We start from the raw sequence: 22331 nt of genomic DNA, 5'->3' as shown, positions 1-22331 counted from the left end.
AGATGTAGAAGCAACTTCAGATGTGCCCTGGGAAGTGTGTTGGGACCCTTGCTGTTCATGTTGTATATCAATGACATTGCAAACAATATTAATAGTAAAATCAGGCTTTTGGCAGATGATGCAGTTACCTACAATAAAGTGCTATCTGAAAGAAGTTGCCTAAATATACAGTCACATCTTGATAAGATTTCAAAGTGGTGCAGAGATTGGCAACTTGCTTTAAATGATCAGAAATGGAAAATTGTGCACTTCACAAAATGAAAAATGTAGTATCCTACGACTCTTGAAGATAGACGTAAACTATCCCATGAAAATCTATTAGAAAAGTTTCAAGGACCGGTTTTGAATGATTTATCCCATGAAAATCTATTAGAAAAGTTTCAAGGACCGGTTTTGAATGATTATACTAGGAATATACTACAATACCTATGCATCACTCACATGGGGTTTGTGAGGATAAGATTACAATAATTACTGCATGCACAGATGTGTCAAACAATCATTCTTCCCATGCTCCATACTTCAATGGAACAGAAAGAAACTCTAACAACTGGTACAATGGGACATACCCTCTGGTAAGCACCTCACACAGTAGTTTGCAGGCAGCCATCAATGTAAATAAGCTAACAGAGAGGACACAAAGGAGAAATTTGGAAGGGGAATTAAAGTTCAGGAAGAAGAAATAAAAATGTGGAAGGTTGTCAGTAAAGTGCATGTCAGAGATGGCAAAGGACTTTATCAATAAAAAGAAAATGAAGGCAATGGGACGTATTCGAATTACACCAGGTGATGTACACCAGGTGATGCTGACAGCATAAGATTAGGAATTGAGACTTGAAAAGCAGATTAGTTTAGCTTTATGAACAGCAGAAGAACTGATAATGGCTGTAATAGACAGGATATAAAATGCAGGCTGCCAAATCCAATAAAGGTATTTCTGAAGTAGAGAAATTTGTTACACTAATACAAATTTAAATGTTAGTAAGTCTTTTATGAAGGCATTTTTATGGAGTTTAGCCTTGTACAGAAGTGAAACGTGAATGATGATCAGTTCAGAAAAGAAGAAAATAGAAGCTTCTGAAATGTAGTATTACAGAAGAATGCTGAAGAGAGATGGGTACATTGAATAACTAATGAGGAAGCACTGAATAACTGAATCAAATTGGGAAAAAAAAGAGATTTGTGGCACAGCTCGACTAAAACAAGGGTTTGGCTGATAGGAGACATCTTGAGGCATCAAGGAACCTTCAGTTAGGTAATGGAAGGAAATGTGGAGTGAAATGGAGGACAGGCGGGGGCGGGGGGGGGGGGGGGGGGTGTTAAAAATACAGGGAGACTAAAGCTTAAATATTGTATGCAGATTCAAATGCATGTAGGCTGCAGTAGTTACACAGAGATGTACACACTTGCATAGAAAAGGGGAGCATGGAGATCAGCATCAAACTACTCTTCGGTTTGCAGACCACAACACTCCTTTGTGGTAGTTCTGAAATCACCTTTACCTATGTTGATTTTGCTGAGTTCTACCAGCTAAGAAGTCCTGTGTACAATCAAAAATCTGGCCCAATACTCAACGAATTTCTATTTTGTTCACTGAGTGTATAACATGTTTCATAATTCTGCTACAGCTTGACATCAGTGACATAGGTGTACAATGAAGTGCACCTGTCTGGTGACTATTCTTAAAGCTGGAAATAACCTGTGCTTTCTGCCAATCACTTGGTGCCCTTCATTGCTCCAGAAATATATGACAAACTGCTGCTATAAAGGGAGCAACTTCTTTTGCATAATCTCTGTACATTCTCATCCTCATTGTTACAGATACCTTTCAATAATTGAGCAATTTTAGTTGATTTTCTAGGCTGTGATTACTTATCTCACCATCTGCCAGCTCAGCATTCAATGTTAACCAAAAGCAGAAACTGTATTACAATGTTTTAGAGTGAGACAATTATCTGAAGACAGTTTTAGTGTAAATATTGTAACTGATCACATGAACAGATGAATTTGTTCTGCTTAATGACTTTACACATGACAAAAACTGTGTAAGATTATCAGTAAGATGGTTTGGCAAAATTTTACTTTTGAATTCACTGAGCATTTCTTGCATTGCCCTACTTGCACTCTTTTTATAGTTTCTTTCTGCTTTTGCTTCAGCTTATGTTATCAACTAGATTTTTTAGATTACATCTGCAATGAAGCCCTCTTTGGGATTTTGTGGCAGCCTGAAACTGTCTGCCAGACAGAATCAAATTTGGGACCTTTGCCTTTCATGAGAAAGAGCTCTAGCCAAGCACGACTCACAACCCACCCTCACAGCTTTACATCTGCCAGTACTTCATCTCCCACCATTCCCACCATCCAAACTACACAGAAGCTCTTCTGTGGTCTGGCACAAAGTTTTAACTTACCAGGAAGTTTCATAACAATGCACATTCTGCTGCAGAGAATTTCATTCTTGAAGCATCTCCTAGGTTGTGGTTAAGCCATGTTTCTTCCAGGAGAGCTAGATGTGCAAGTTCCACAGGACAGCTTCTGTGAAGTTTGGAAGGTAAGAGATGAGGTATTGGTGGAAGTAAAGCTGTGAGGATGGGTTGTAAGCCTTGCTTGGCTAGCTCAGTTGGTAGAGCATCTTTCCACAAAAGGCAAACATCCCTTGTTCAGGTTCTGAGTTCAAGTCTTGATACAGCACACAGTTTTAAACTTCCAGGAAGTTCCATATCAGCACACACTCCACTGCAGAGTGAAAATTTCATTCAAGCTCTCTTTACTTTCGTAGGCACTTTCTAACATGGTTATCAAACCATGATGATTCCTCCCCATCCTTCACAACCTTGCTCAGCACCTACTGGTGTTATACAATACTTCTGAATTTTATCCATTTGTGTTACATATCTTCATCGCCCACCAGTGCTGACTGTGTAATGTTGACGACTCAGATATTCTGTAATTTGTATCTTGACACTATTGCTAAGCAAAAATATTTTTCTAATTTTTAATATTATTTGAAACAGCTGTATTGATACGAGGGCTATCCACAAAGTACATTACGTTTTCGTTTGTGTCCGTTAGGGGCGGGGCTAGCGTGGCCATCTTGGTGTCATGGCATTCCGCCGCTCAGTCGGCATCCTGCCGTGCTAGTGAGAGGTTCATGCTGTACTCCGTTGAGTTACTGTGACAGTTTGAAATGTCAGCATTAATTGAAAATGCTGCGAAGTGTGAAGTGCGTGCTGTAATAAGGTTTCTGACTGCAAAAAACTGTACACCGATATAAATCTATCGGCAGCTTTGTGAAGTGTATGCGGACAACATAATCACTGAAGGTGGAGTGCGTCAATGGGTCATAAAATTTAAAAATGGCCGAACTAACGTTCACGACGAAGAGCGAAGTGGAAGACCCAGCATAGTGACTGCCGAACTTGTCGAAAAAGTCCATGCCGCGGTCCGTGAAAACCGTAATTTCACAATAACAGAACTCTCTATGAGTTCTCCACAAATTTCACGAAGTTTGTTGCATGAAATCATTACCGGAAAGCTTGGTTACCACAAGTTTTGTGCAAGATGGATACCAAAAATCTTGACAGAGATTCACAAAAATCAGCGAATGGCTACAGCATTAACGTTTTTGGACGCTTACGAGAAAGATGGCGACTCATTACTCGATCGCATCGTTAGTGGTGACAAAACATGGGTTAAGCATGTGAACTGTGAGACAAAATTGCAGTCAATGCAGTAGGGGCACACAAATTCCCCCCAAAAACCCAAGAAATGCATGCAGGCATGTCAGCAAGGAAGGTGATGGCGACTGTCTTTTGGGACAGAAAAGGTGTGATTTTTGTGGGTTTCCTGGAAAGAGGCACTACAATAAACTCTCAAAGGTATTGCCAAACTCTGCACAACCTCAGAAGAGCAACACAAAACAAGCGCAGGGGAAAGTTGGGCTCAAAGATCTTGCTGATTCATGACAACGCCCGGGCCCACACGGCAAATGCCACTTGTGAAGTTCTCAAATCTTTTAAGTGGGAGTTGTTTCCTCATCCGCCGTACAGTCCCGACCTGGCACCGAGCGACTTCCACTTATTCCCAGCAATGAGGAAGTGGTTGGCTACGCAGCGTTTTGATGATGACACACAGCTTCAAGAAGAGGTAACCACGTGGTTGAAGGCGCAGTCGGCCGAATTTTACGACAAAGGAATTTCCAAGCTCGTCCATCGCTACGATAAGTGCCTTAATTTAAATGGCAACTATGTAGAAAAGTAGTATTTAAGTGTGGCTTTCATCTGTATATAATAAAAGAAATTTCCAATACTTTATTTATTTTTAATTTCAAAACGCAATGTACTTTGTTGATAGCCCTCGTATTATAGTGACTGATACCAGCCCCTATGTTAACTCATTCAAAAAGCTCAGATTTCTAATCATACTATGCAGGCTTTCATGGGTGGTGTTTACATCCTTTGTGATTTTTGTTTTATATGCCTTAGACCACAGGCTGAAACCCATAAAACTAAAAGCACCAAGTTCAGGTCTGTTGGTTACTAGGAGGTCTAAGACATTTCCCTCACAGGATGGTTCTCTATCTGCTTGAAGTACTTTTCAGACAAAACAGGAAAACTGAAGATTTCCCATGTTACTGTATCTGAAATTTCATTTTCAAATGAGTCTCCACTCACTATTCAGTTTCTCAGCAATGTAAATCTTCAATTTTAATGTATGCAAATCCAAAACAAAAATAGTTAAATTCAGTTGTAATTATTATAAAGTTATAAAAGACATATGTTGGAGCCCAGTTGAAAGTCAGTCTGCAGAGATTTATGAAATGTATAAGATCTATGTCCACCAATATATGGGGAAATACACCGCAAATATGTTAGTACAATTTACAAGTGGAAATGTACTGAGTTTTATTTAAATTTTACATTCAGGAGTTTAATTAACGATTCAGTGACTATTTTTTAAATGAAAGACTGTGAACTTTTAATTAATTTCACGAACTGTGTTGATCTTCCAATAATGGCTAATGCCAACTGTGAGAATAGAATCAGGCTGTGAAAAGTATTACTTACTGTACACAACATGTTTGTTTTGATATGACAATCTGCTTGGAAACACAGTGTAATGAGTGAGTGATACAGTGAAAGTGTTAATAATTTACTTGCCACATGTTGATAATCATGCTTAATTATGAAATGTTAGGTACTTGCACTCTGACAATTATATTATCAAACAAATGAAGTATGTAGCTATCAATTTATTTGTACTATAACTATAATAGACTAACTGCCCACAGCTCCAAAATGATGTGACTGCATGCATTTCTAACACATATGGGAAATGGGTGTGTGTCCCAACCTCCTCCTCCCCCCGTCTGCCCATTTCCTCCTTCCCTTCTCTTTGACTTTGTCCATCTCCTTCTCCTCCCCCTTCTCCGTGTCCATCATGTCCTCCTTCTTCCCCTCCTCTCATCTTCTCCTCCCTCCTCTATCTCCAACGCCTCCCGCCCCCTCCCACTCTATCCGTCAGCTCCTTTCTATTCTCTATGTCTATTTCCTCCTGCCCCTCTGTCCATCTCCTCATCCCCCCACCGCCCTCACCTTGAACCTTGTTTATTGTCACTGCAAAGTAAGATTCTGTAGCAATATTAAAACCACAACCCAATAAGCCAGAAATACAACTTTCCTGTTACCTATGAAAACCATATGTGGGGAAGAAAACAAAACAGTACATGTTAGGTATACAAATTATGTTTAAAAATGCATGTAATGGGAAAGAATATATATGGGAGAAGCAATTTTTCAAATAGTTAAAAACTGCCAGCGCAAAAAAAAAAAAACCCTCACATTTTTACAGCTAAGAATTTTCTTTCTCACAGTCAGTTTTAACAAAAAAAACACTATATTATTATTTTTTTTTAAATAAAATATGTCCATCTGAATATTTAATAGAGTATCTTTTAAAATTTGGAATCTATCTGTCAAGAACTTTCAAAATTTTCGCTAACAATGCTTCACTGTTACATATTAAACAACGGGAAATGCAGGATGGAATAATGACAATTATGAAAAGACTAGGTTGCTACTCTTCATATAGAGGAGATGCTGAGTCACAGCCGTGCACAACAAAAAGACTGCTTAACATATGAGCTTTCAGCCAGGCCTCCTCCTAAAGCAAATAAAACACACACACACACACACACACACACACACACACACACACACACGTGACCACTACCTCTGGAAAATTAGGATGTGCTGCAAGCAACTGTGCATGATGGAAGAAGCAATCTGGGTGGTGGGGGTAAGGAGGAGTCTAGGGTGCGAAGGAGGAGGGATAGTATGGTAGGGATGGGAGCAGTAAAGTGCTGCTTGTGGGAGTGTAGGCAGTTAGTTGCAATAGTTATGTTACACAGGAGGGGGGAGGGGAGGGTGAAAGAGAAAAGAAGTAGAGGAGAGGAGAAAGGAGACACTGATGGATTACAAGGCTGTGTAGTGTTGGAGTGGAAGCAGGGAAGGGGATGCTGCCCAACACAATGTTCTTCATTTCAACAACTGCTTCACAGCCTCTGCCATCTGGATCCTTCCTATCAACGCCAGCTTTTTTGAACTGCACAGCTGAGAACTCTCCTTGTAATATATTTTACATTTCTGCAACCTGCCCCCCCCCCTCCCCCCTCGCCCTGGCCACAACTTTCATTATTAGCACCTGTCCTTCATCCACCTTTCCCCTTCCCTACTCCAACTCCAGCTACACAGACTTCTGTTCCAATAATGTACTCACATTCTCCCTTTTCCCCTCCTCTAGTTCTATCCTTTTCCACCCCCCCCCCCACTACCACTCCCATCTAACCTCCCAAGTGCACCTAGCTGCTCTACCCTGGCCCCACCATGTGCATGCATGTCCCACAAGCAGCACTGAACTGTCCCCCACCCCTAGTCCGTTATCCCTCCCTCTCACCACCCAAACCTCCTCCTTACCCTTACCACCCTGACTGCTCTTCCCATCAGGCAAAATTGCTAACAGCACGTCCACAGTGGCCAGAGACTGTGGTCATGTGTGCACGAGTTCTGGTTGTGTGAATCTGTGAGTGTTGTCTACTTTAAAATATGCCATTTTGCCTGAAAGCTCACATGTTTAGCAGTCTTTTGTTGTGCCTGTCTGCAACTAAACATCTCCTCTACATGGTGAGTCATTATTAGTCGGCTGATACTCGTATCCGAGTTTTCATTTCTCTCCTGAGATTTCCTTTGTCACGGTTCAGGCATGGAAGTGTCGTTGATGGCTTAGCAATCCAATCCTAGCGTGGAACAGGCGGCCACAGACATTACAGCTGATGGAAGGTGGAGGACGTGGCTGAGCCTGGAGGAGTCTACGTCTCCGGCGTTTGTCATTCTCCATTCTTCCATGTTCCAGCTCAAAGTTTTGGCTAAGTACTTTTTGAGACTTTTAATAGCTATGTTTCCCCTTTATACATTACATACACTATATATTTATATATTATACACGTTGAAAATATATAGCCTCTGCCCATCCGAATGTTCGTAACAGTATCGTGTAAAAATCTGAAATAACTTGGTAAATATTCTTCAAGATTTTTAGTAACAACATTTCCCCTCCATATATATATATATAAAGAAAGATGATGAGACTTACCAAACAAAAGCGCTGGCAGGTCGATAGACACACAAACACAAATATACACACAAAATTCAAGCTTTCGCAACAAACTGTTGCCTCATCAGGAAAGAGGGAAGGAGAGGGAAAGACGAAAGGATGTGGGTTTTAAGGGAGAGGGTAAGGAGTCATTCCAATCCCGGGAGCGGAAAGACTTACCTTAGGGGGAAAAAAGGACGGGTATACACTCGCACACACACACATATCCATCCACACATATACAGACACAAGCAGCCATATTCAAAGACGAAGAGTTTGGGCAGAGATGTCAGTCGAGGCGGAAGTGCAGAGGCAAAGATGTTGTTGAATGACAGGTGAGGTATGAGTGGCGGCAACTTGAAATTAGCGGAGATTGAGGCCTGGTGGGTAATGGGAAGAGAGGATATATTGAAGAGTAAGTTCCCATCTCCGGAGTTCAGATAGGTTGGTGTTAGTGGGAAGTATCCAGATAACCCAGATGGTGTAACACTGTGCCAAGATGTGCTGACCGTGCACCAAGGCATGTTTAGCCACAGGGTGATCCTCATCACCAACAAACACTGTCTGCCTGTGTCCATTCATGCGAATGGACAGTTTGTTGCTGGTCATTCCCACATAGAATGCATCACAGTGTAGGCAGGTCAGTTGGTAAATCACGTGGGTGCTTTCACACGTGGCTCTGCCTTTGATCGTGTACACCTTCCGGGTTAGAGGACTGGAGTAGGTGGTGGTGGGAGGGTGCATGGGACAGGTTTTACACCGGGGGCGGTTACAAGGGTAGGAGCCAGAGGGTAGGGAAGGTGGTTTGGGGATTTCATAGGGATGAACTACGAGGTTACGAAGGTTAGGTGGACGGCAGAAAGACACTCTTGGTGGAGTGGGGAGGATTTCATGAAGGATGGATCTCATTTCAGGGCAGGATTTGAGGAAGTCGTATCCCTGCTGGAGAGCCACATTCAGAGTCTGGTCCAGTCCCGGAAAGTATCCTGTCACAAGTGGGGCACTTTTGTGGTTCTTCTGTGGGAGGTTCTGGGTTTGAGGGGATGAGGAAGTGGCTCTGGTTATTTGCTTCTGTACCAGGTCGGGAGGGTAGTTGCGGGATCCCACCACCACCTACTCCAGTCCTGTAACCCGGAAGCTGTACACGATCAAAGGCAGAGCCACGTGTGAAAGCACCCACGTGATTTACCAACTGACCTGCCTACACTGTGATGTGTTCTATGTGGGAATGACCAGCAACAAACTGTCCATTTGCATGAATGGACACAGGCAGACAGTGTTTGTTGGTAATGAGGATCACCCTGTGGCTAAACATGCCTTGGTGCACGGCCAGCACATCTTGGCACAGAGTTACACAGTCTGAGTTATCTGGATACTTCCCACCAACACCAACCTATCCGAACTCCGGAGATGGGAACTTGCTCTTCAATATATCCTCTCTTCCCGTTACCCACCAGGCCTCAATCTCCGCTAATTTCAAGTTGCCGCCACTCATACCTCACCTGTCATTCAACAACATCTTTGCCTCTGCACTTCCGCCTCGACTGACATCTCTGCCCAAACTCTTTGTCTTTAAATATGTCTGCTTGTGTCTGTATATGTGTGGATGGATATGTGTGTGTTTGCGAGTGTATACCCGTCCTTTTTTCCCCCTAAGGTAAGTCTTTCCGCTCCCGGGATTGGAATGACTCCTTACCCTCTCCCCTAAAACCCACATCCTTTCGTCTTTCCCTCTCCTTCCCTCTTTCCTGATGAGGCAACAGTTTGTTGCGAAAGCTTGAATTTTGTGTGTGTGTTTGTGTGTCTATCGACCTGCCAGCACTTTCGTTCGGTAAGTCACATCATCTTTGTTTTTAGATATAATATAAATATAAATAAATAAACACATGCATATTCACATGGAACATCGAGTGAAATTTTAAAGCAAACAACCAATAACTTTTTTGGTTTTGTGAGCACAAATATACACAGACTGAACCTTTATTTATAAAGATGAGACTCAATCTGGCCATAAATAGTAGTTCATTCAACATCTAAGTGCAAGTAAAGTGTCTGAACCGCAAATTTCCAGTATGGACTACATTATTAGAAGAATACTGTCTCCACCACCAATTTTTCAGGCAATTTTGACAGACAGTTGTAACAAATTATGAATTAAGTTACAATGACCAACATTCTTCTATATGGTGACTGTCTTTAGTCATAACACTGTTTAGTTTTTAAGCCATTTTAACTTGCATATCTGCTGGACATCTCAGTCAATGTGCTACTACTTTACCATTTTTTTTTTTTTAAGTGATTTTCCTTTTCAGTTAAATGATGATAATATATAACATAAAATTTCACAAGAACACACAACAAAACCTTTTTACTTTAATTTCAGCTATGACTAAATTCAAAACCTCTGTCACAATGGGTTAATGCATTTTAGATTGTGTTGTACATGTAAGTATGCAGATGTAGAAAACAAATGTTCTGTTAAATTTCAGACTACGCCCACACTGGAGAAACCTGAGTAAATTTAATTTTTTGGGTAGTTTGTATTTATTTTCCTCTGTTCCAGAAAAATAAGTTCAAGACATTTACCATCCTTGAAACTAAACACTACAGATGTGTGAGCTTATCAAGTCATAGCAATATAACACAGATCACAAAATACTGTTAGTTTTATTACCTGCAAGTTACTGAAATCAGAGTAACTGGAGGTGCAAAAATGGCATAAAGCCAAGTGCTGGCAGCTAAAGTAGTTCCAGTGCAAAACACAAATTTCAATTCACTGCAAATCAACATTCAGACTGCAGACAGCATGTGACAGTAAATATCAGTATTAGAAAGTTAATCTTAGATACTTATAGACTGGATGTATTTCCCATTATTTTCATTTTTTTGCTATGAAACTTCACAGTCTGATTACAGAAGAAACTGGCATAACAATTTTGAAATGCTGGATTTGTATTTGAGGGAAGTAAGATTCATATACCTGCCTGGCCATATTAATGTAGATTTAACACATGGTTCCCTTGAATCATTTCATATATCTACAACTACATCTACATAGATACCACAAGCCACCATACAGTGTGTGATGGGGGGTACCCTGAACCACTACTAGTCATTTCCGTTCCTATTTCACTTGCAAATAGAGTGAGGGGAAAGTGACTGTCTCTATGCCTCTGGATGAGCACTAATTTCTCGTACCTTATCTTCGCAGTCCTTACGTGCAGTGTATGTTGGTGGCAGTACAATTATTTGGCAGTCAGATACAAATGCTAGCTCTCTGAACTTTTTCAATAGTGTTCCTCAAAAAGAATGTCGCCTTCCCTCCAGAGATTCCTATTTGAGTTCCCAAAGCATCTCTGTAATACTTACATGCATTTTGAACCTACCGGTAACAAATCTAGCAGTCTGCCTCTGAATTGCTTTGATGTCCTCCTTCAATCTGACTTAGTACGGATATCACACCCTATAGCAGCATTCAAGAATAGGTCTCACCAGTGCCCTACATGCGGTCTCCTTTACAGATAAAACCACACTTTCCTAAAATTCTCCAAATAAACCAAAGTTGACCACATACATTTCAGACAGGATCGTTTAACGTGGTCATAGCCATACAAATTGAGGGTGATGATCAGTTTGACTCTAGGAAAGGTAAAGACACCAAAGAGACAGTTCTGATGAGCTTCATTATTGAAGCAATACTTGAGAAAAATCGACACGTTCACAGGATTCATCACCAATAGGTTCCCTCTGAAGGAAAAATGTACAATCTACATTGGTCTGATATTCTCTGAAGAGAAGATGATTTTCTTATCGGTACTTACGTGGAACAACTCCACCGAATTTCTCAGGATCACTGTTGATCAAACGATTTTTGAGAGTTCTACGACCAACACCTTGTGACCCAATCAATGCCAATGTTCTTCTTTTGAAAGGTGGCATACGTGTAACTTCCTCATATAAAAGCAATTCTGCCTTGTCAAATTCACAGTTTGATTTTGATTGATACATTGTTTTCCTCTTCTTCTTGGATACCTGCAAATAATTTGCAGACTCATTAGTATCACATTACTGAATCTACATTCTCAAAGGGCTCACTTGTTGTCAACCAAAATTTTCACAAAATATACCACAGCTCTGCCAAGGTAACCTAACAAGCACATATGTTAGGGCACTAATAAAAAATTAACACACAGAACTCAAGCCACTTGTAATGGTACTCGAATTACGCAACCATTACGGCACCTCACCTGAACCTCTCGACACCAGCTATATTCTACTGTGTTTCTGCAAAGTAGCTGACGTATTTCTGAGACAACATTCAGATTTGATTTCATTTGTGATACATCGATATGTTTATATTGCAATGATATTATTCTTATGTGTATTCTTTCTTTTGTCACTATGATCTTTGACATACTTGTAACTATGATTTTTGGGAGCGTAAGCGATAGTTAGTTAGTTAGTTGTTGACTTGTTAGAGAGTCGGACCTTGAGAAAGTCAAGTGTTGGACGTCATGTTGGAAAGACGTATATTGTAGTCAGCTTATAAAATGTGAACTTTAACAGTGACTGTGAGGAACATGTTTTCAAGTATGTTTGGTATTGTGAAGTGATGTGTGTTTACGTGGTATTGCAAGTAAAAGGAAGTGTAACTTAATTTCGGAGTGCTGACTATTTTTTTACATCACCATTGTGCTAACTTTGAAAGGTTTAACTCCAAGAATGTTTTGTGAAGCGCATCTACAAAACTTTTGAATACAGCAGAATAAAACCTAGGCCTCTTTGCATCCGAGCTTGGAATCATAACTACCTAGATTTTCGACAATTGAGCCATGATTTTACGACGAGACCAGCGTGGGAAAAGCAAAAAGACGAGTGCCTATTTTTTTCATTATTACATGAAATGACTATTAACTGTGCTCTAATGACACCTGCCACATAATGTGACTGATGTTGCCCAAAATGCAGTATTTAGCAGCGTGAGCAACACCACAATCTTTATTAAAATTTTGACCTTTGTTGTGGTAGGGTTGTTAGACACTAATGGTTTCAAGCGTGTTTCTTGGCAAAGAAGAACGTTTACAGCTTTTTAAATGTGCACACCCACATCATTAAGTCTTCTGTTAGTCACTCAGGCCCTCTGCTTTTAAGATATAACTCCATCCATGCAAGGGGAATGTCGTCATCATCATAAAGTTCTCGCTACCCCAGTAAAATGTTATAATACACACAATCTAAAGCCTTGGAATGTAAAAAGGACAAGAGGGTAATTTCTTTAATTTAGTTCTACTACAACTGATTTTGTGAGGTCAAATTGCCCCTCTTTAGAAAGTGAGCAACTAACTGAATGAATGAATAAAATGACAGCTTGTCAGAAGTACAAAGGATGGCAATAAAGAAACTGGGCTAGTTGTGCACATTTCCAGCTTTGTCGCTGACTAAGAGGAGAGTGCAGGAATAACCTTGGACTCTCCCTGACACAGGCACAAAATTTCATACCACTGTGGTAGCTTTAAGCCTTCTGAGAAACAGGTCATGTGTCTGAACTCCGTCAGAATTACGCTACCCTCTAAAGTGGAACAACACATTAACATCAAATTCCTCACAAAACTTGGAAAATCTTCTACAAAAACTTACAATTTGTTGAAAAAAGTTTATGGTGATCTGTGTCCATCTATAACTCAAGTTTTCTAGTGGGTTAAGAGGTTCAAGGATAGTAGGGGGGGCGGACGTCAATGACGACCTGAAATCGGGCCATCCTTCCACTTCAAAAACTGATGAGAATGTGGAGAGGGTCAGTAGAATTGTTTGAGAAGACCACTGCCTGAGCATTCAAGCTACTTCAGAACTTGTCTACATCAATAAAGAAACCATTAGACAGATTCTACATAATGATCCGGGCATAACTAAGGTTTGTGCTGAAGTGGTGCCAAGGAACCTCACAAACGAGCTAAAGCAACAGCGAGTGGACTGCTGTGCCGACATTCTTGAAAACACTGAAAATGAGCCTGATTACCTCAGCAAAGTAATTATGTGTAATGAAATATGGATTTTCCAATACAGTCCAGAGACTAAGTGATAATCCAAGCATTGGAAGAGCCCTTTATCCCATAGGAAGAAGAAAGTACACATGAGCAAATCAAAATTCAAAGCAATGACGATATTTTTCTTCGAAATCTGAGGGATTATCTACATTGATTGGGTGCCTGAAAGTCAGACTGTCAATCAACCTTATTATGTAACTTTTCTGTAGATACTCTGAACATGTGCAGTGGAGGAGATGGGAACATGTGCAATGGAGGAGACCCGATCTACGGAAGAATCACTCGTGGATTCTTCATCAGGACAACACACCCTGCACATAACACGATGTTTGTAAAGAGATTTTCGGCGAAAAACAACATTCTAGTGATGGAATATCCAAGATATTTGCCTCACCTAGAACCATGTGACATTTTTCTCTTCCCAAAACTGAAAACTGAGCTCAAAGGAACCAGGTTCAAGACTGTGGATGCAGTGAAGAAAAAAGTGATGAGCCTCCAGAACAGCATAACAGAAAAAGACTTGCAGCACTGTTTCCAACAGTGGAAAACTTATATGGAGCAGTGGAGGGATCATGGAGCAAACTACACTGAAAGGGTTAATACTTCAGTAGCATAAGTTTTTCCAATAAAGAGTTAGAACATCAGTCCAGTTTTTTTATTGCCACACCTTGTATGTTCATCAACACATCATACAATGAAACAACCAAAACCATAACAGAGATGGGGTTAAATTAATTGTCCATTCCTTAAGTACAACTGTGCAGAATTCATGGAAGTTATTCAAAGCATCTGCCACAAACCTATTATATTTATTGCAATGTTGCTGCCATGATCATTATGTACTGTTTGAAGATTTGATGCTTCTTTCTACACAACTGATAGTCAAATTGGGTAACACACACTTCACTCTCCATATGCCTTACAGAATGAATGCTAAGTGTGTTACACTGCATGATTGTTCTAGACATACAACAGGTCTCATATAAAATATCCACTGCTTCCTAGGAAAGGCTTTTTAATAAGGCTTTTTAATAATGTTCATGAACAATTTTTTGTGGCTCTGAAATGAAGCACATTGTATGGTTCCATACATGTTGCTCAACAAAATCTGATACTTTCTGTGAGAGTTATCATTCCATAGAGCTTGTGGTACAGATTCTGACACTCAGCACACAAAGAAATAAAGTTGTATTGGAATTATGTGGCCTTAACATTAATGTCCTAATATAATGTTACTTAACAGCTGTTAAAGTAGATAAGTAAACAAACTAATGTTAAAAAAAGTGAAAAGTGACACCAGGACAAAGTGGGAAATAACAGCTATTACTATCATAAATCCATTATAGTTCTCACATCACTAATTTCATCTTTAATGTTTTTTTCTGGCTTTTCTGTACTCACAGCTAAACCACAAAACTTTATTAATAATAAGCTTTCATATTTTCTACATGACATCTAGATCACTATGTTCCCCACAGATCTTCATTCTGTTAGAGCTATGACAAGAAAATTCCAACACACATGTTAACTTACTTAAACAGAAATGAAATGAATTAATGTTGACAACAGAAGTGAAGCTGAATGAAAATAAAACCAATGAGAGCCACAAGCATTCTCAGAAACCTGAAAATGAGAAAACACAAAAATTGTCCACAAAAGCATCCAAGTCTATTGTAAAAATAGCATCAAAATCCCCTTTTCCTGATCAAAAATATCCATAAAATTATGAAAATAGATTTATGACAGTTTGGAGGGTTTTGTTTGCTCATATTTGATTATTTATTAGATTACTTTTGGAGAATAACAATAACACAGAGTAACATTCTTCTGTTGCCTCTAATAAAGTTTTGCACCAAGTTGTATGTAACAAGTTGAAACACTGACTGAGTACAGGTTGTGTGTCTTGGTAACTGCTTCAGACAAGAATTCAGGCAGTCATCCTGATTGACCCTACACAACTCCCAGACAAACAAAGAATTGAAAAGAAAGCACTATTGTACACAGACAAACTCCAGCAAAAGATACTTTCCACTTACCACAGCAGTCAAAAAAATTAGGAAACCAACACAGCAGAATTGCTGCTAATGTAAAAGATAATACTCTCTTCATAAAAAATAAAGCATTCTGTAATCACTGCATGCAAAACAACATTGTTGTTTATATGGGTTTCTGTGTGAATAGAATCAACTAATTTTTTTGTACTTTAGCTGGAAGCGTAAAATAATAATAAATAGTGCATTCAAAACAAAAATATGCTAACATAGATACTGAGAATTTCATACCCTTGCACCACAAATGCCAATTTTGTGGACATAATCAGCTTCTGGTTTGACAAATGCTTTTCTTCTTTCTTCCAACTCCTGCGATGGTATAAGTCCAGCAGGGCCGTTTGAACCAACTAATTTTGCTTGCCACCAATTAGGATCTTTCTGATTTAGTACCTGTATACAATGCAATGATTTAACAACAAGTAACACAAATATTTAAATACAAACAGCCGAATAATAAAACTGATGCCCTTCGAGGAAAAAATGAAATACAATTTTCTATGAATAATTAAAATGGAAATTAAGATGGGTAAAATTTAAGGGGAGTAATTTCTTTTGAAGAAATGTAAGATGCATTAAAAGAAATTATTCAGTCAGTTACGGGAGATGAAAATTTAATAGCCTCATGGGGGACTGGAATTCGATAGTAGGAAAAGGAAGAGAAGGAAACGTAGTAGGTTAATATGGACTGGGGGTAAGGAATAAAAGAGGAAGCCACACGGTAGAATTTTGCACAGAGCATAACCTAATCATAGCTAACACTTGGTTTACGAACCAAGAAAGAATGTTGTATAAGTGGAAGAGGCCTGGAGGCACTGGAAGTTATCAGACAGATTATATAATGGTAAGACGGAGATTTGGGAAGTTTTGAATTGTAAGGCATTTCCAGGGGTAGATGTGGACTCTGACCAAAATTTGCTGGTTATGAACTGTAGATTAAAACTGAAGAAACTGCAAAAATGTAGTAATTTAAAGAGATGGGACCTGTATAAACTGAAAGAACCAGAGGTTGTAGAGAGTTTCATGGAGAGCATTAGGGAACAATTGACAATAACAGGAGAAAGGAGTACAGTAGAAGAAGAATGGATAGCTTTCAGAGATGAAATAGTGTAGGCAGCAGAGGATCAAGTACGTAAAAACACAAGGACTAGTAGAAATCCTTGGGTTACAGAAGAGATACTGAATTTAATTGATGAAAGGAGAAAATATAAAAATGCAGTAAATGAAACAGGCGAAAAGGAATACAAACATCTCAAAAATGACAAGAAATGCAAAATGGCTCAGCAGGGATGGCTAGACGACAAATGCAAGGATGTAGAGGCATATATCACTAGGGTAAGACAGATACTGCCTACAGGAAAATTAAAGAGACAGAACCACCTGTATGAATATCAAGGGCTCAGATGGGAAATCAGTCCTAAGCAAGGAAGGGAAAGCAGAAAGGTGGAAGGAGTATGTAGAGGGCCTATACAAAGGCGATGTACTTGAGGGCAATATTATGGAAATGGAAGAGGATGTAAAAGAAGATATAATGGTAGATATGACACTGCGTGAAGAATTTGACAGAGTACTAAGTTGAAACAAGGACCCAGGAGTAGAAAACATTCCATTAGAACTACCGATAGCCTTGGAAGAGCCAGTTATGACAAAACTATACCATCAGGAAGCAGTGGTTGAGAAGGGAGTAAGACAGGGTTGTAGCCTCTCCCCAGTGTTATTCAATCTGTATATTGAGCAAGCAGTAAAGGAAAAAAAGAAAAAAATGGATTAGGAATTAAAATCCATGGAGAAGAAATAAAAACTTTGAGGTTTGCCGATGACATTGCAATTCTGTCAGAGACAGCAAAGAACTTGGAAGAGGAGTTGAACGGAATGGATAGTGTCTTTAAAGGAGGATATATAAGATGAACATCAACAAAAGCAAAACGAGGATAATGGAATGTAGTTGAATTAAATCAGATGATGTTGAGGGAATTAGATTAGGAAATGAGACACTTAATGTAGTAGATGAGTTTTGCTATTTGGGGAGCAAAATAATTGATGATGTTAAAGTAGAGAGGATATAAAATGTAGATTGGCAATGGCAAGGAAAGTGTTTCTGAAGAAGAGAAATTTGCTAACATGAGTATAGATTTAAGTGTAAGGAAGTCTTTTCTGAAAGTATTTGTATGGAGTGTAGCCATGTATGGAAGTGAAATATGGACAATAAATAGTTTAGACAAGAAAAGAATAGAAGCTTTTGAAATGTGGCACTTCAGAAGAACGCTGAAGATTAGATGGGTAGATCACATAACTAATGAGGAGGTACTGAATAAAATTGGGGGAAGAGGAATTTGTGGCACAACTTGACTAGAAGAACGGGTCAGGTGGTAGGACACATTCTGAGGCATCAAGGAATCACCAATTTAGTACTGGAGGGAAGCGTGGAGGGTAAAAATCATAGAGGGAGACCAAGAAATGAATACATTAAGCAGATTCAGAAGGATGTAGGTTGCAGTAGTTACTCGGAGATGAAGAAGCTTGCTCAGGATAGAGTAGCATGGAGAGCTGCATCAAACTAGTCTCTGAACTGAAGACCACAGCAACAATAATTTCTTTCCATTCCAACAGGAAATGAAAAACATAATGGTGCATTAAATAGTGTGTATTATGCATTGTATGACAGTTTTCAGGGTATGGATATGGATTTTGATGTAGGACTTGACTCTGAAAATGAATACCCCCTCTCAAAGAGTGAAAATGTAGCAAGCAAATTATTGTATGACAAACAAAACTGACAATTCCATATTTTTACACATTATTTTAATGTCTTGCCAGGTTTCTGTATCACGTGTTTTCATGTGTTTTCTGCTGTAACTAATTTAGATTATTAGTTTCTCCATGTTTGGAGACTGCTGTTGCTCCACAGTTGTATATTCAATTAATGAAATTCTGTTCCAGTTACTGACATACATTTACTGTGACAAGTTTTGGCCTTCACACCCAGATCATCATCAAGTGAGTCTGAAAATTGCGCTGTTGTGAAGAAATACAAAAGAAACATCAGATTCATTTGAAAATGGCCTGAATGTGAAGTCTGAAACCAGTCATGAACTTAAATAAAGTGTATACCAGCAACTCGAGTGACCTTTTTTTAATTAACAAATTTAAATTGTTGGACGGTACTGAGCTGTCCAAATGATTGGTCAGTAAAAATGTATCTTCTATCGATTATGCCACGGAAATAACAGGAAACCATATGATAAAACAATTCAGGTCTCAGATTGTTTGACTTTATAGCCGCGAATTTCTGTAACAATTACAGATAATTTAGCTGAACACTTTGACAGACATGGACACGTTTTCATTCAACTGTTCCTGCAAAGGATCCAGTGAATATTCAGCAACAGTCACATGTTGCTCCTCTTCCACTTCCCTGGAATGGATATTAAAAAAAAATGTAAATGACTTTCCTACTTTTCCAAATATTTCCTTTTAATTTCACTAAGTTTTTCCATTCATGAAATCAGCCCCTAAAGACATGGTTGCGTTATGTTATGTTAACCAGGGACCTAGGAACAACAGAGAGGCTGCATCCCCGCCACAGCCGCAGTGGTCCGCAACCCCACGATGACTATCGCAGTCCACTTCACCCCTCCGCCGCCCTGCACCGAACCCAGGGTTATTGTGCAGTTTGGCCCCCGGTGGACCCCCCAGGAAATGTCACACACCAGATGAGTGTAACCCCTATGTTTGCGTGGTAGAGTAATGGTGGTGTACGCGTACGTGGAGAACTTGTTTGTGCAGCGATCGCCGACATATTGTAGCTGAGGTGGAATAAGGGGAACCAGGTGGTGGTGGTGGTGGTTAGTGTTTAACGTCCCGTCGACAACGAGGTCATTAGAGACGGAGCGCAAGCTCGGGTTAGGGAAGGATTGGGAAGGAAATCGGCCGTGCCCTTTCAAAGGAACCATCCCGGCATTTGCCTGAAACGATTTAGGGAAATCACGGAAAACCTAAATCAGGATGGCCGGAGACGGGATTGAACCGCCGTCCTCCCGAATGCGAGTCCAGTGTGCTAACCACTGCGCCACCTCGCTCGGTAAGGGGAACCAGCCCGCATTTGCCAAGGCAGGTGGAAAACCGCCTAAAAACCATCCACAGACTGGCCGGCTCATCGGACCTCGACACAAATCTGCAAGGTGGATTCGTGCTGTGGACCGGCGCTCCTGCCCGCCCGGTTAGCTGTGTGTTAGACCGCACGGCCAACCGGAAAGAAATGGTACTACTACTCCTGAGACACTTCAGAAATCAGGGTTTTATAATGTTGCACTGATTCATCTGCTGACATAAACTGATTCCATACATTGTAGCTTTAATTTTTGGGAAAAGAAACCACCCCCCCCCCCCCCCACACACACACAGTGTGCTACGTTAAGGCCGTGTGGTGACTTTAAGGGCATCCAGGTACTCAGTTATTTGTTTTGCTGTATGTGATGATCTGCTGTAGGGATATAACATTATTTTTCATTTTGGATGTTTTCATGAATTTTTTCAAAAAATTGTAGTAAACACATATTTTTGTACCAATTGGCATTAACCGTGTATCTGTCTCTTGCTGCTGTAGTAGTAATATGACCCATTTTAGAAAAAAAAACTACCAGGCATATTCTTACCAGTACTGAGACAACTGATTTTTATTTTCAGGATCATAATAACAAATCCAAGATTCATCACCAGTAATGATTCCAAACCAAATTCGAAGTGTTGCCCTGGGATTTTTCCAGAGTTTAATTGCATTAAATCAACACACTGTTGTTTTTGATTGGGAGTCACTTTATGTGGAATTCGTGGACAACAAAACAAAACATTTTGAATTTGACACATACTAAAGACCAATATCACGCAAATAAATTTGTAAGATGTCCATCAATCTTCTTCAAGCACTGCTTGAACAGCAGCAATATTTTCATCGGTAATAGCAGTTCGTGGATGCCCTCCACTAAACTTAATCACTAAGAAAATACCAATCTGTTTTGAATCTTCTGTACCAATTGTAAATTGTTGCCTTAGATAGGACTTCTTTCCCAAATGCATTTGTAAGCCAACCTTCACACTGTTTAAGCGTTAATGAGGATTCAATATTGTAAAAAAATCATAACCCAAAAAATTGTTCTCTGGTCAAGATCATTTTCTGATGAACACAAATCTTTGCATTATGATAATTAAATTGGTACAGCAAATTGGACAAACTACACAGGAATCAGCTTGCAAAAGATTATAAGTTACTACTGAACCATGATATTATTACACTTGGCTGTTATTGGAAATACACAGTGATACTACAGTAAAAGAGTTCAGTGATGACTGAGGAAAATTCGTCACAATGTCAATGTTTTCAGGTCAGTTGTGCACATACTATCAACCTCAAAGGTGCACTGACTAACGATAAGCACATCAAAGCACCCTCACTCCCAGGTGCAGTAATAGCCACTAATAGCCACCAAATATAAACAAATTTGTTTTTTGAACTGGAGCACTCTAAAATTTTTCAGAGTCTCCCTTGTAATTTCAAAAGTGTAATTTGTCTTCAGTATGTCATGAAGATTTCTAGTAATTTTGTATCCTACACTGCTTATGGCATTTACGAAGGGACAACCAGTTTTATGAATTTTAGACTGAGAGCTTAGCTCGGAAGCCTGTGGGGTTCGTTACCACAGAATATTTGTCACCCATAAGAGATATAATTAATATAAATTTTTCTGCTTCTGACTTGTTTTGTTTACAAGTTAAACAAAGCAAATCATGACTAATAGTGGAAAAGTCATGGTTTCATATGGCCAGGGCTGTTTCGACAACATTTTTCCACACAAGCGACTTATCATTTGGCAATCTCTCCCCCCCCCCCCCCCCTTTTCCTCTCGTACACTTTTGCACGTGTCTGTTTTCACTAATAATTGTGATACACACTCCATACAAATTTTGCAGTTCAGTTGTGGTGCTTCTGACACACCTCTAAGCTTAGCATCCCAAGTGGTGGCTTGTGTCACTTGGGCCTTAAACTGGCCCTGATTCTAGGTAAAACTGTAAATGTATAGCAACAGATGTAATTCAGTAGTTCATTCCAAACATCCTTAATGTGTCGCCATTATTATGCCATTCCCTTTACTCATAGTACAGTGTTGTTATTCATTGATCAAGGCTTCAGGCATAGGGAAGTCTAAATTGGGTGAGCATTAAATGACAACTCTTGCAACCTATAAATTTACTATGTGGTCAGTAGATGTTTTGGATGATTGGATGTTCAGCAGCAAACTGCTACCAAGTTGCAGAGTGGAAATGTTGCCACTAGTCAAACCCACTGACTTGTCACTGTAGCTAGTACTGCCACAGAACAAATGATAAGACGCGATGAGATCACCACCACAAACAAAGATCACAGAAGGGCTACACTGAATGAAATAATCTGCTTTGTCAATTAAAACATGCTCCTCCCAGAGCAGCTAAAACAGAACCTCAGTAACATGTAATCCAAATCCCAATATTTGGGATAGTTGACACAAGGGAAAATGAGCTACCATTAATAATGAAAGACTAAGTGAAACTTTAA

The 22331-nt window shown here is 39.6% G+C and overlaps 1 protein-coding gene across 6 annotated transcripts in view; it reads right to left on the bottom strand.

Annotated features, from left to right (window-relative positions):
- Positions 1 to 22331, bottom strand: part of LOC126237031 (protein PALS2) — a 398888-nt gene that overhangs the window by 41495 nt on the left and 335062 nt on the right. For all 6 annotated transcript variants that reach the window (XM_049946786.1, XM_049946789.1, XM_049946788.1 and 3 more), the window contains 2 exons: positions 15977 to 16135; positions 11472 to 11682 (listed from right to left, as the gene is read on the bottom strand). In XM_049946786.1, the coding sequence (XP_049802743.1) occupies positions 11472 to 11682; positions 15977 to 16135 (370 nt within the window). The remainder of the gene's footprint in view (positions 1 to 11471; positions 11683 to 15976; positions 16136 to 22331) is intronic.

Source organism: Schistocerca nitens, chromosome 2 (genome assembly GCF_023898315.1).
Source record: "Schistocerca nitens isolate TAMUIC-IGC-003100 chromosome 2, iqSchNite1.1, whole genome shotgun sequence".
NCBI classification, from domain to species: domain Eukaryota; kingdom Metazoa; phylum Arthropoda; class Insecta; order Orthoptera; family Acrididae; genus Schistocerca; species Schistocerca nitens.
The sequence above is the reverse complement of the archived record's forward strand: the minus strand, read 5'-3'. Positions and strand labels throughout refer to the sequence as shown.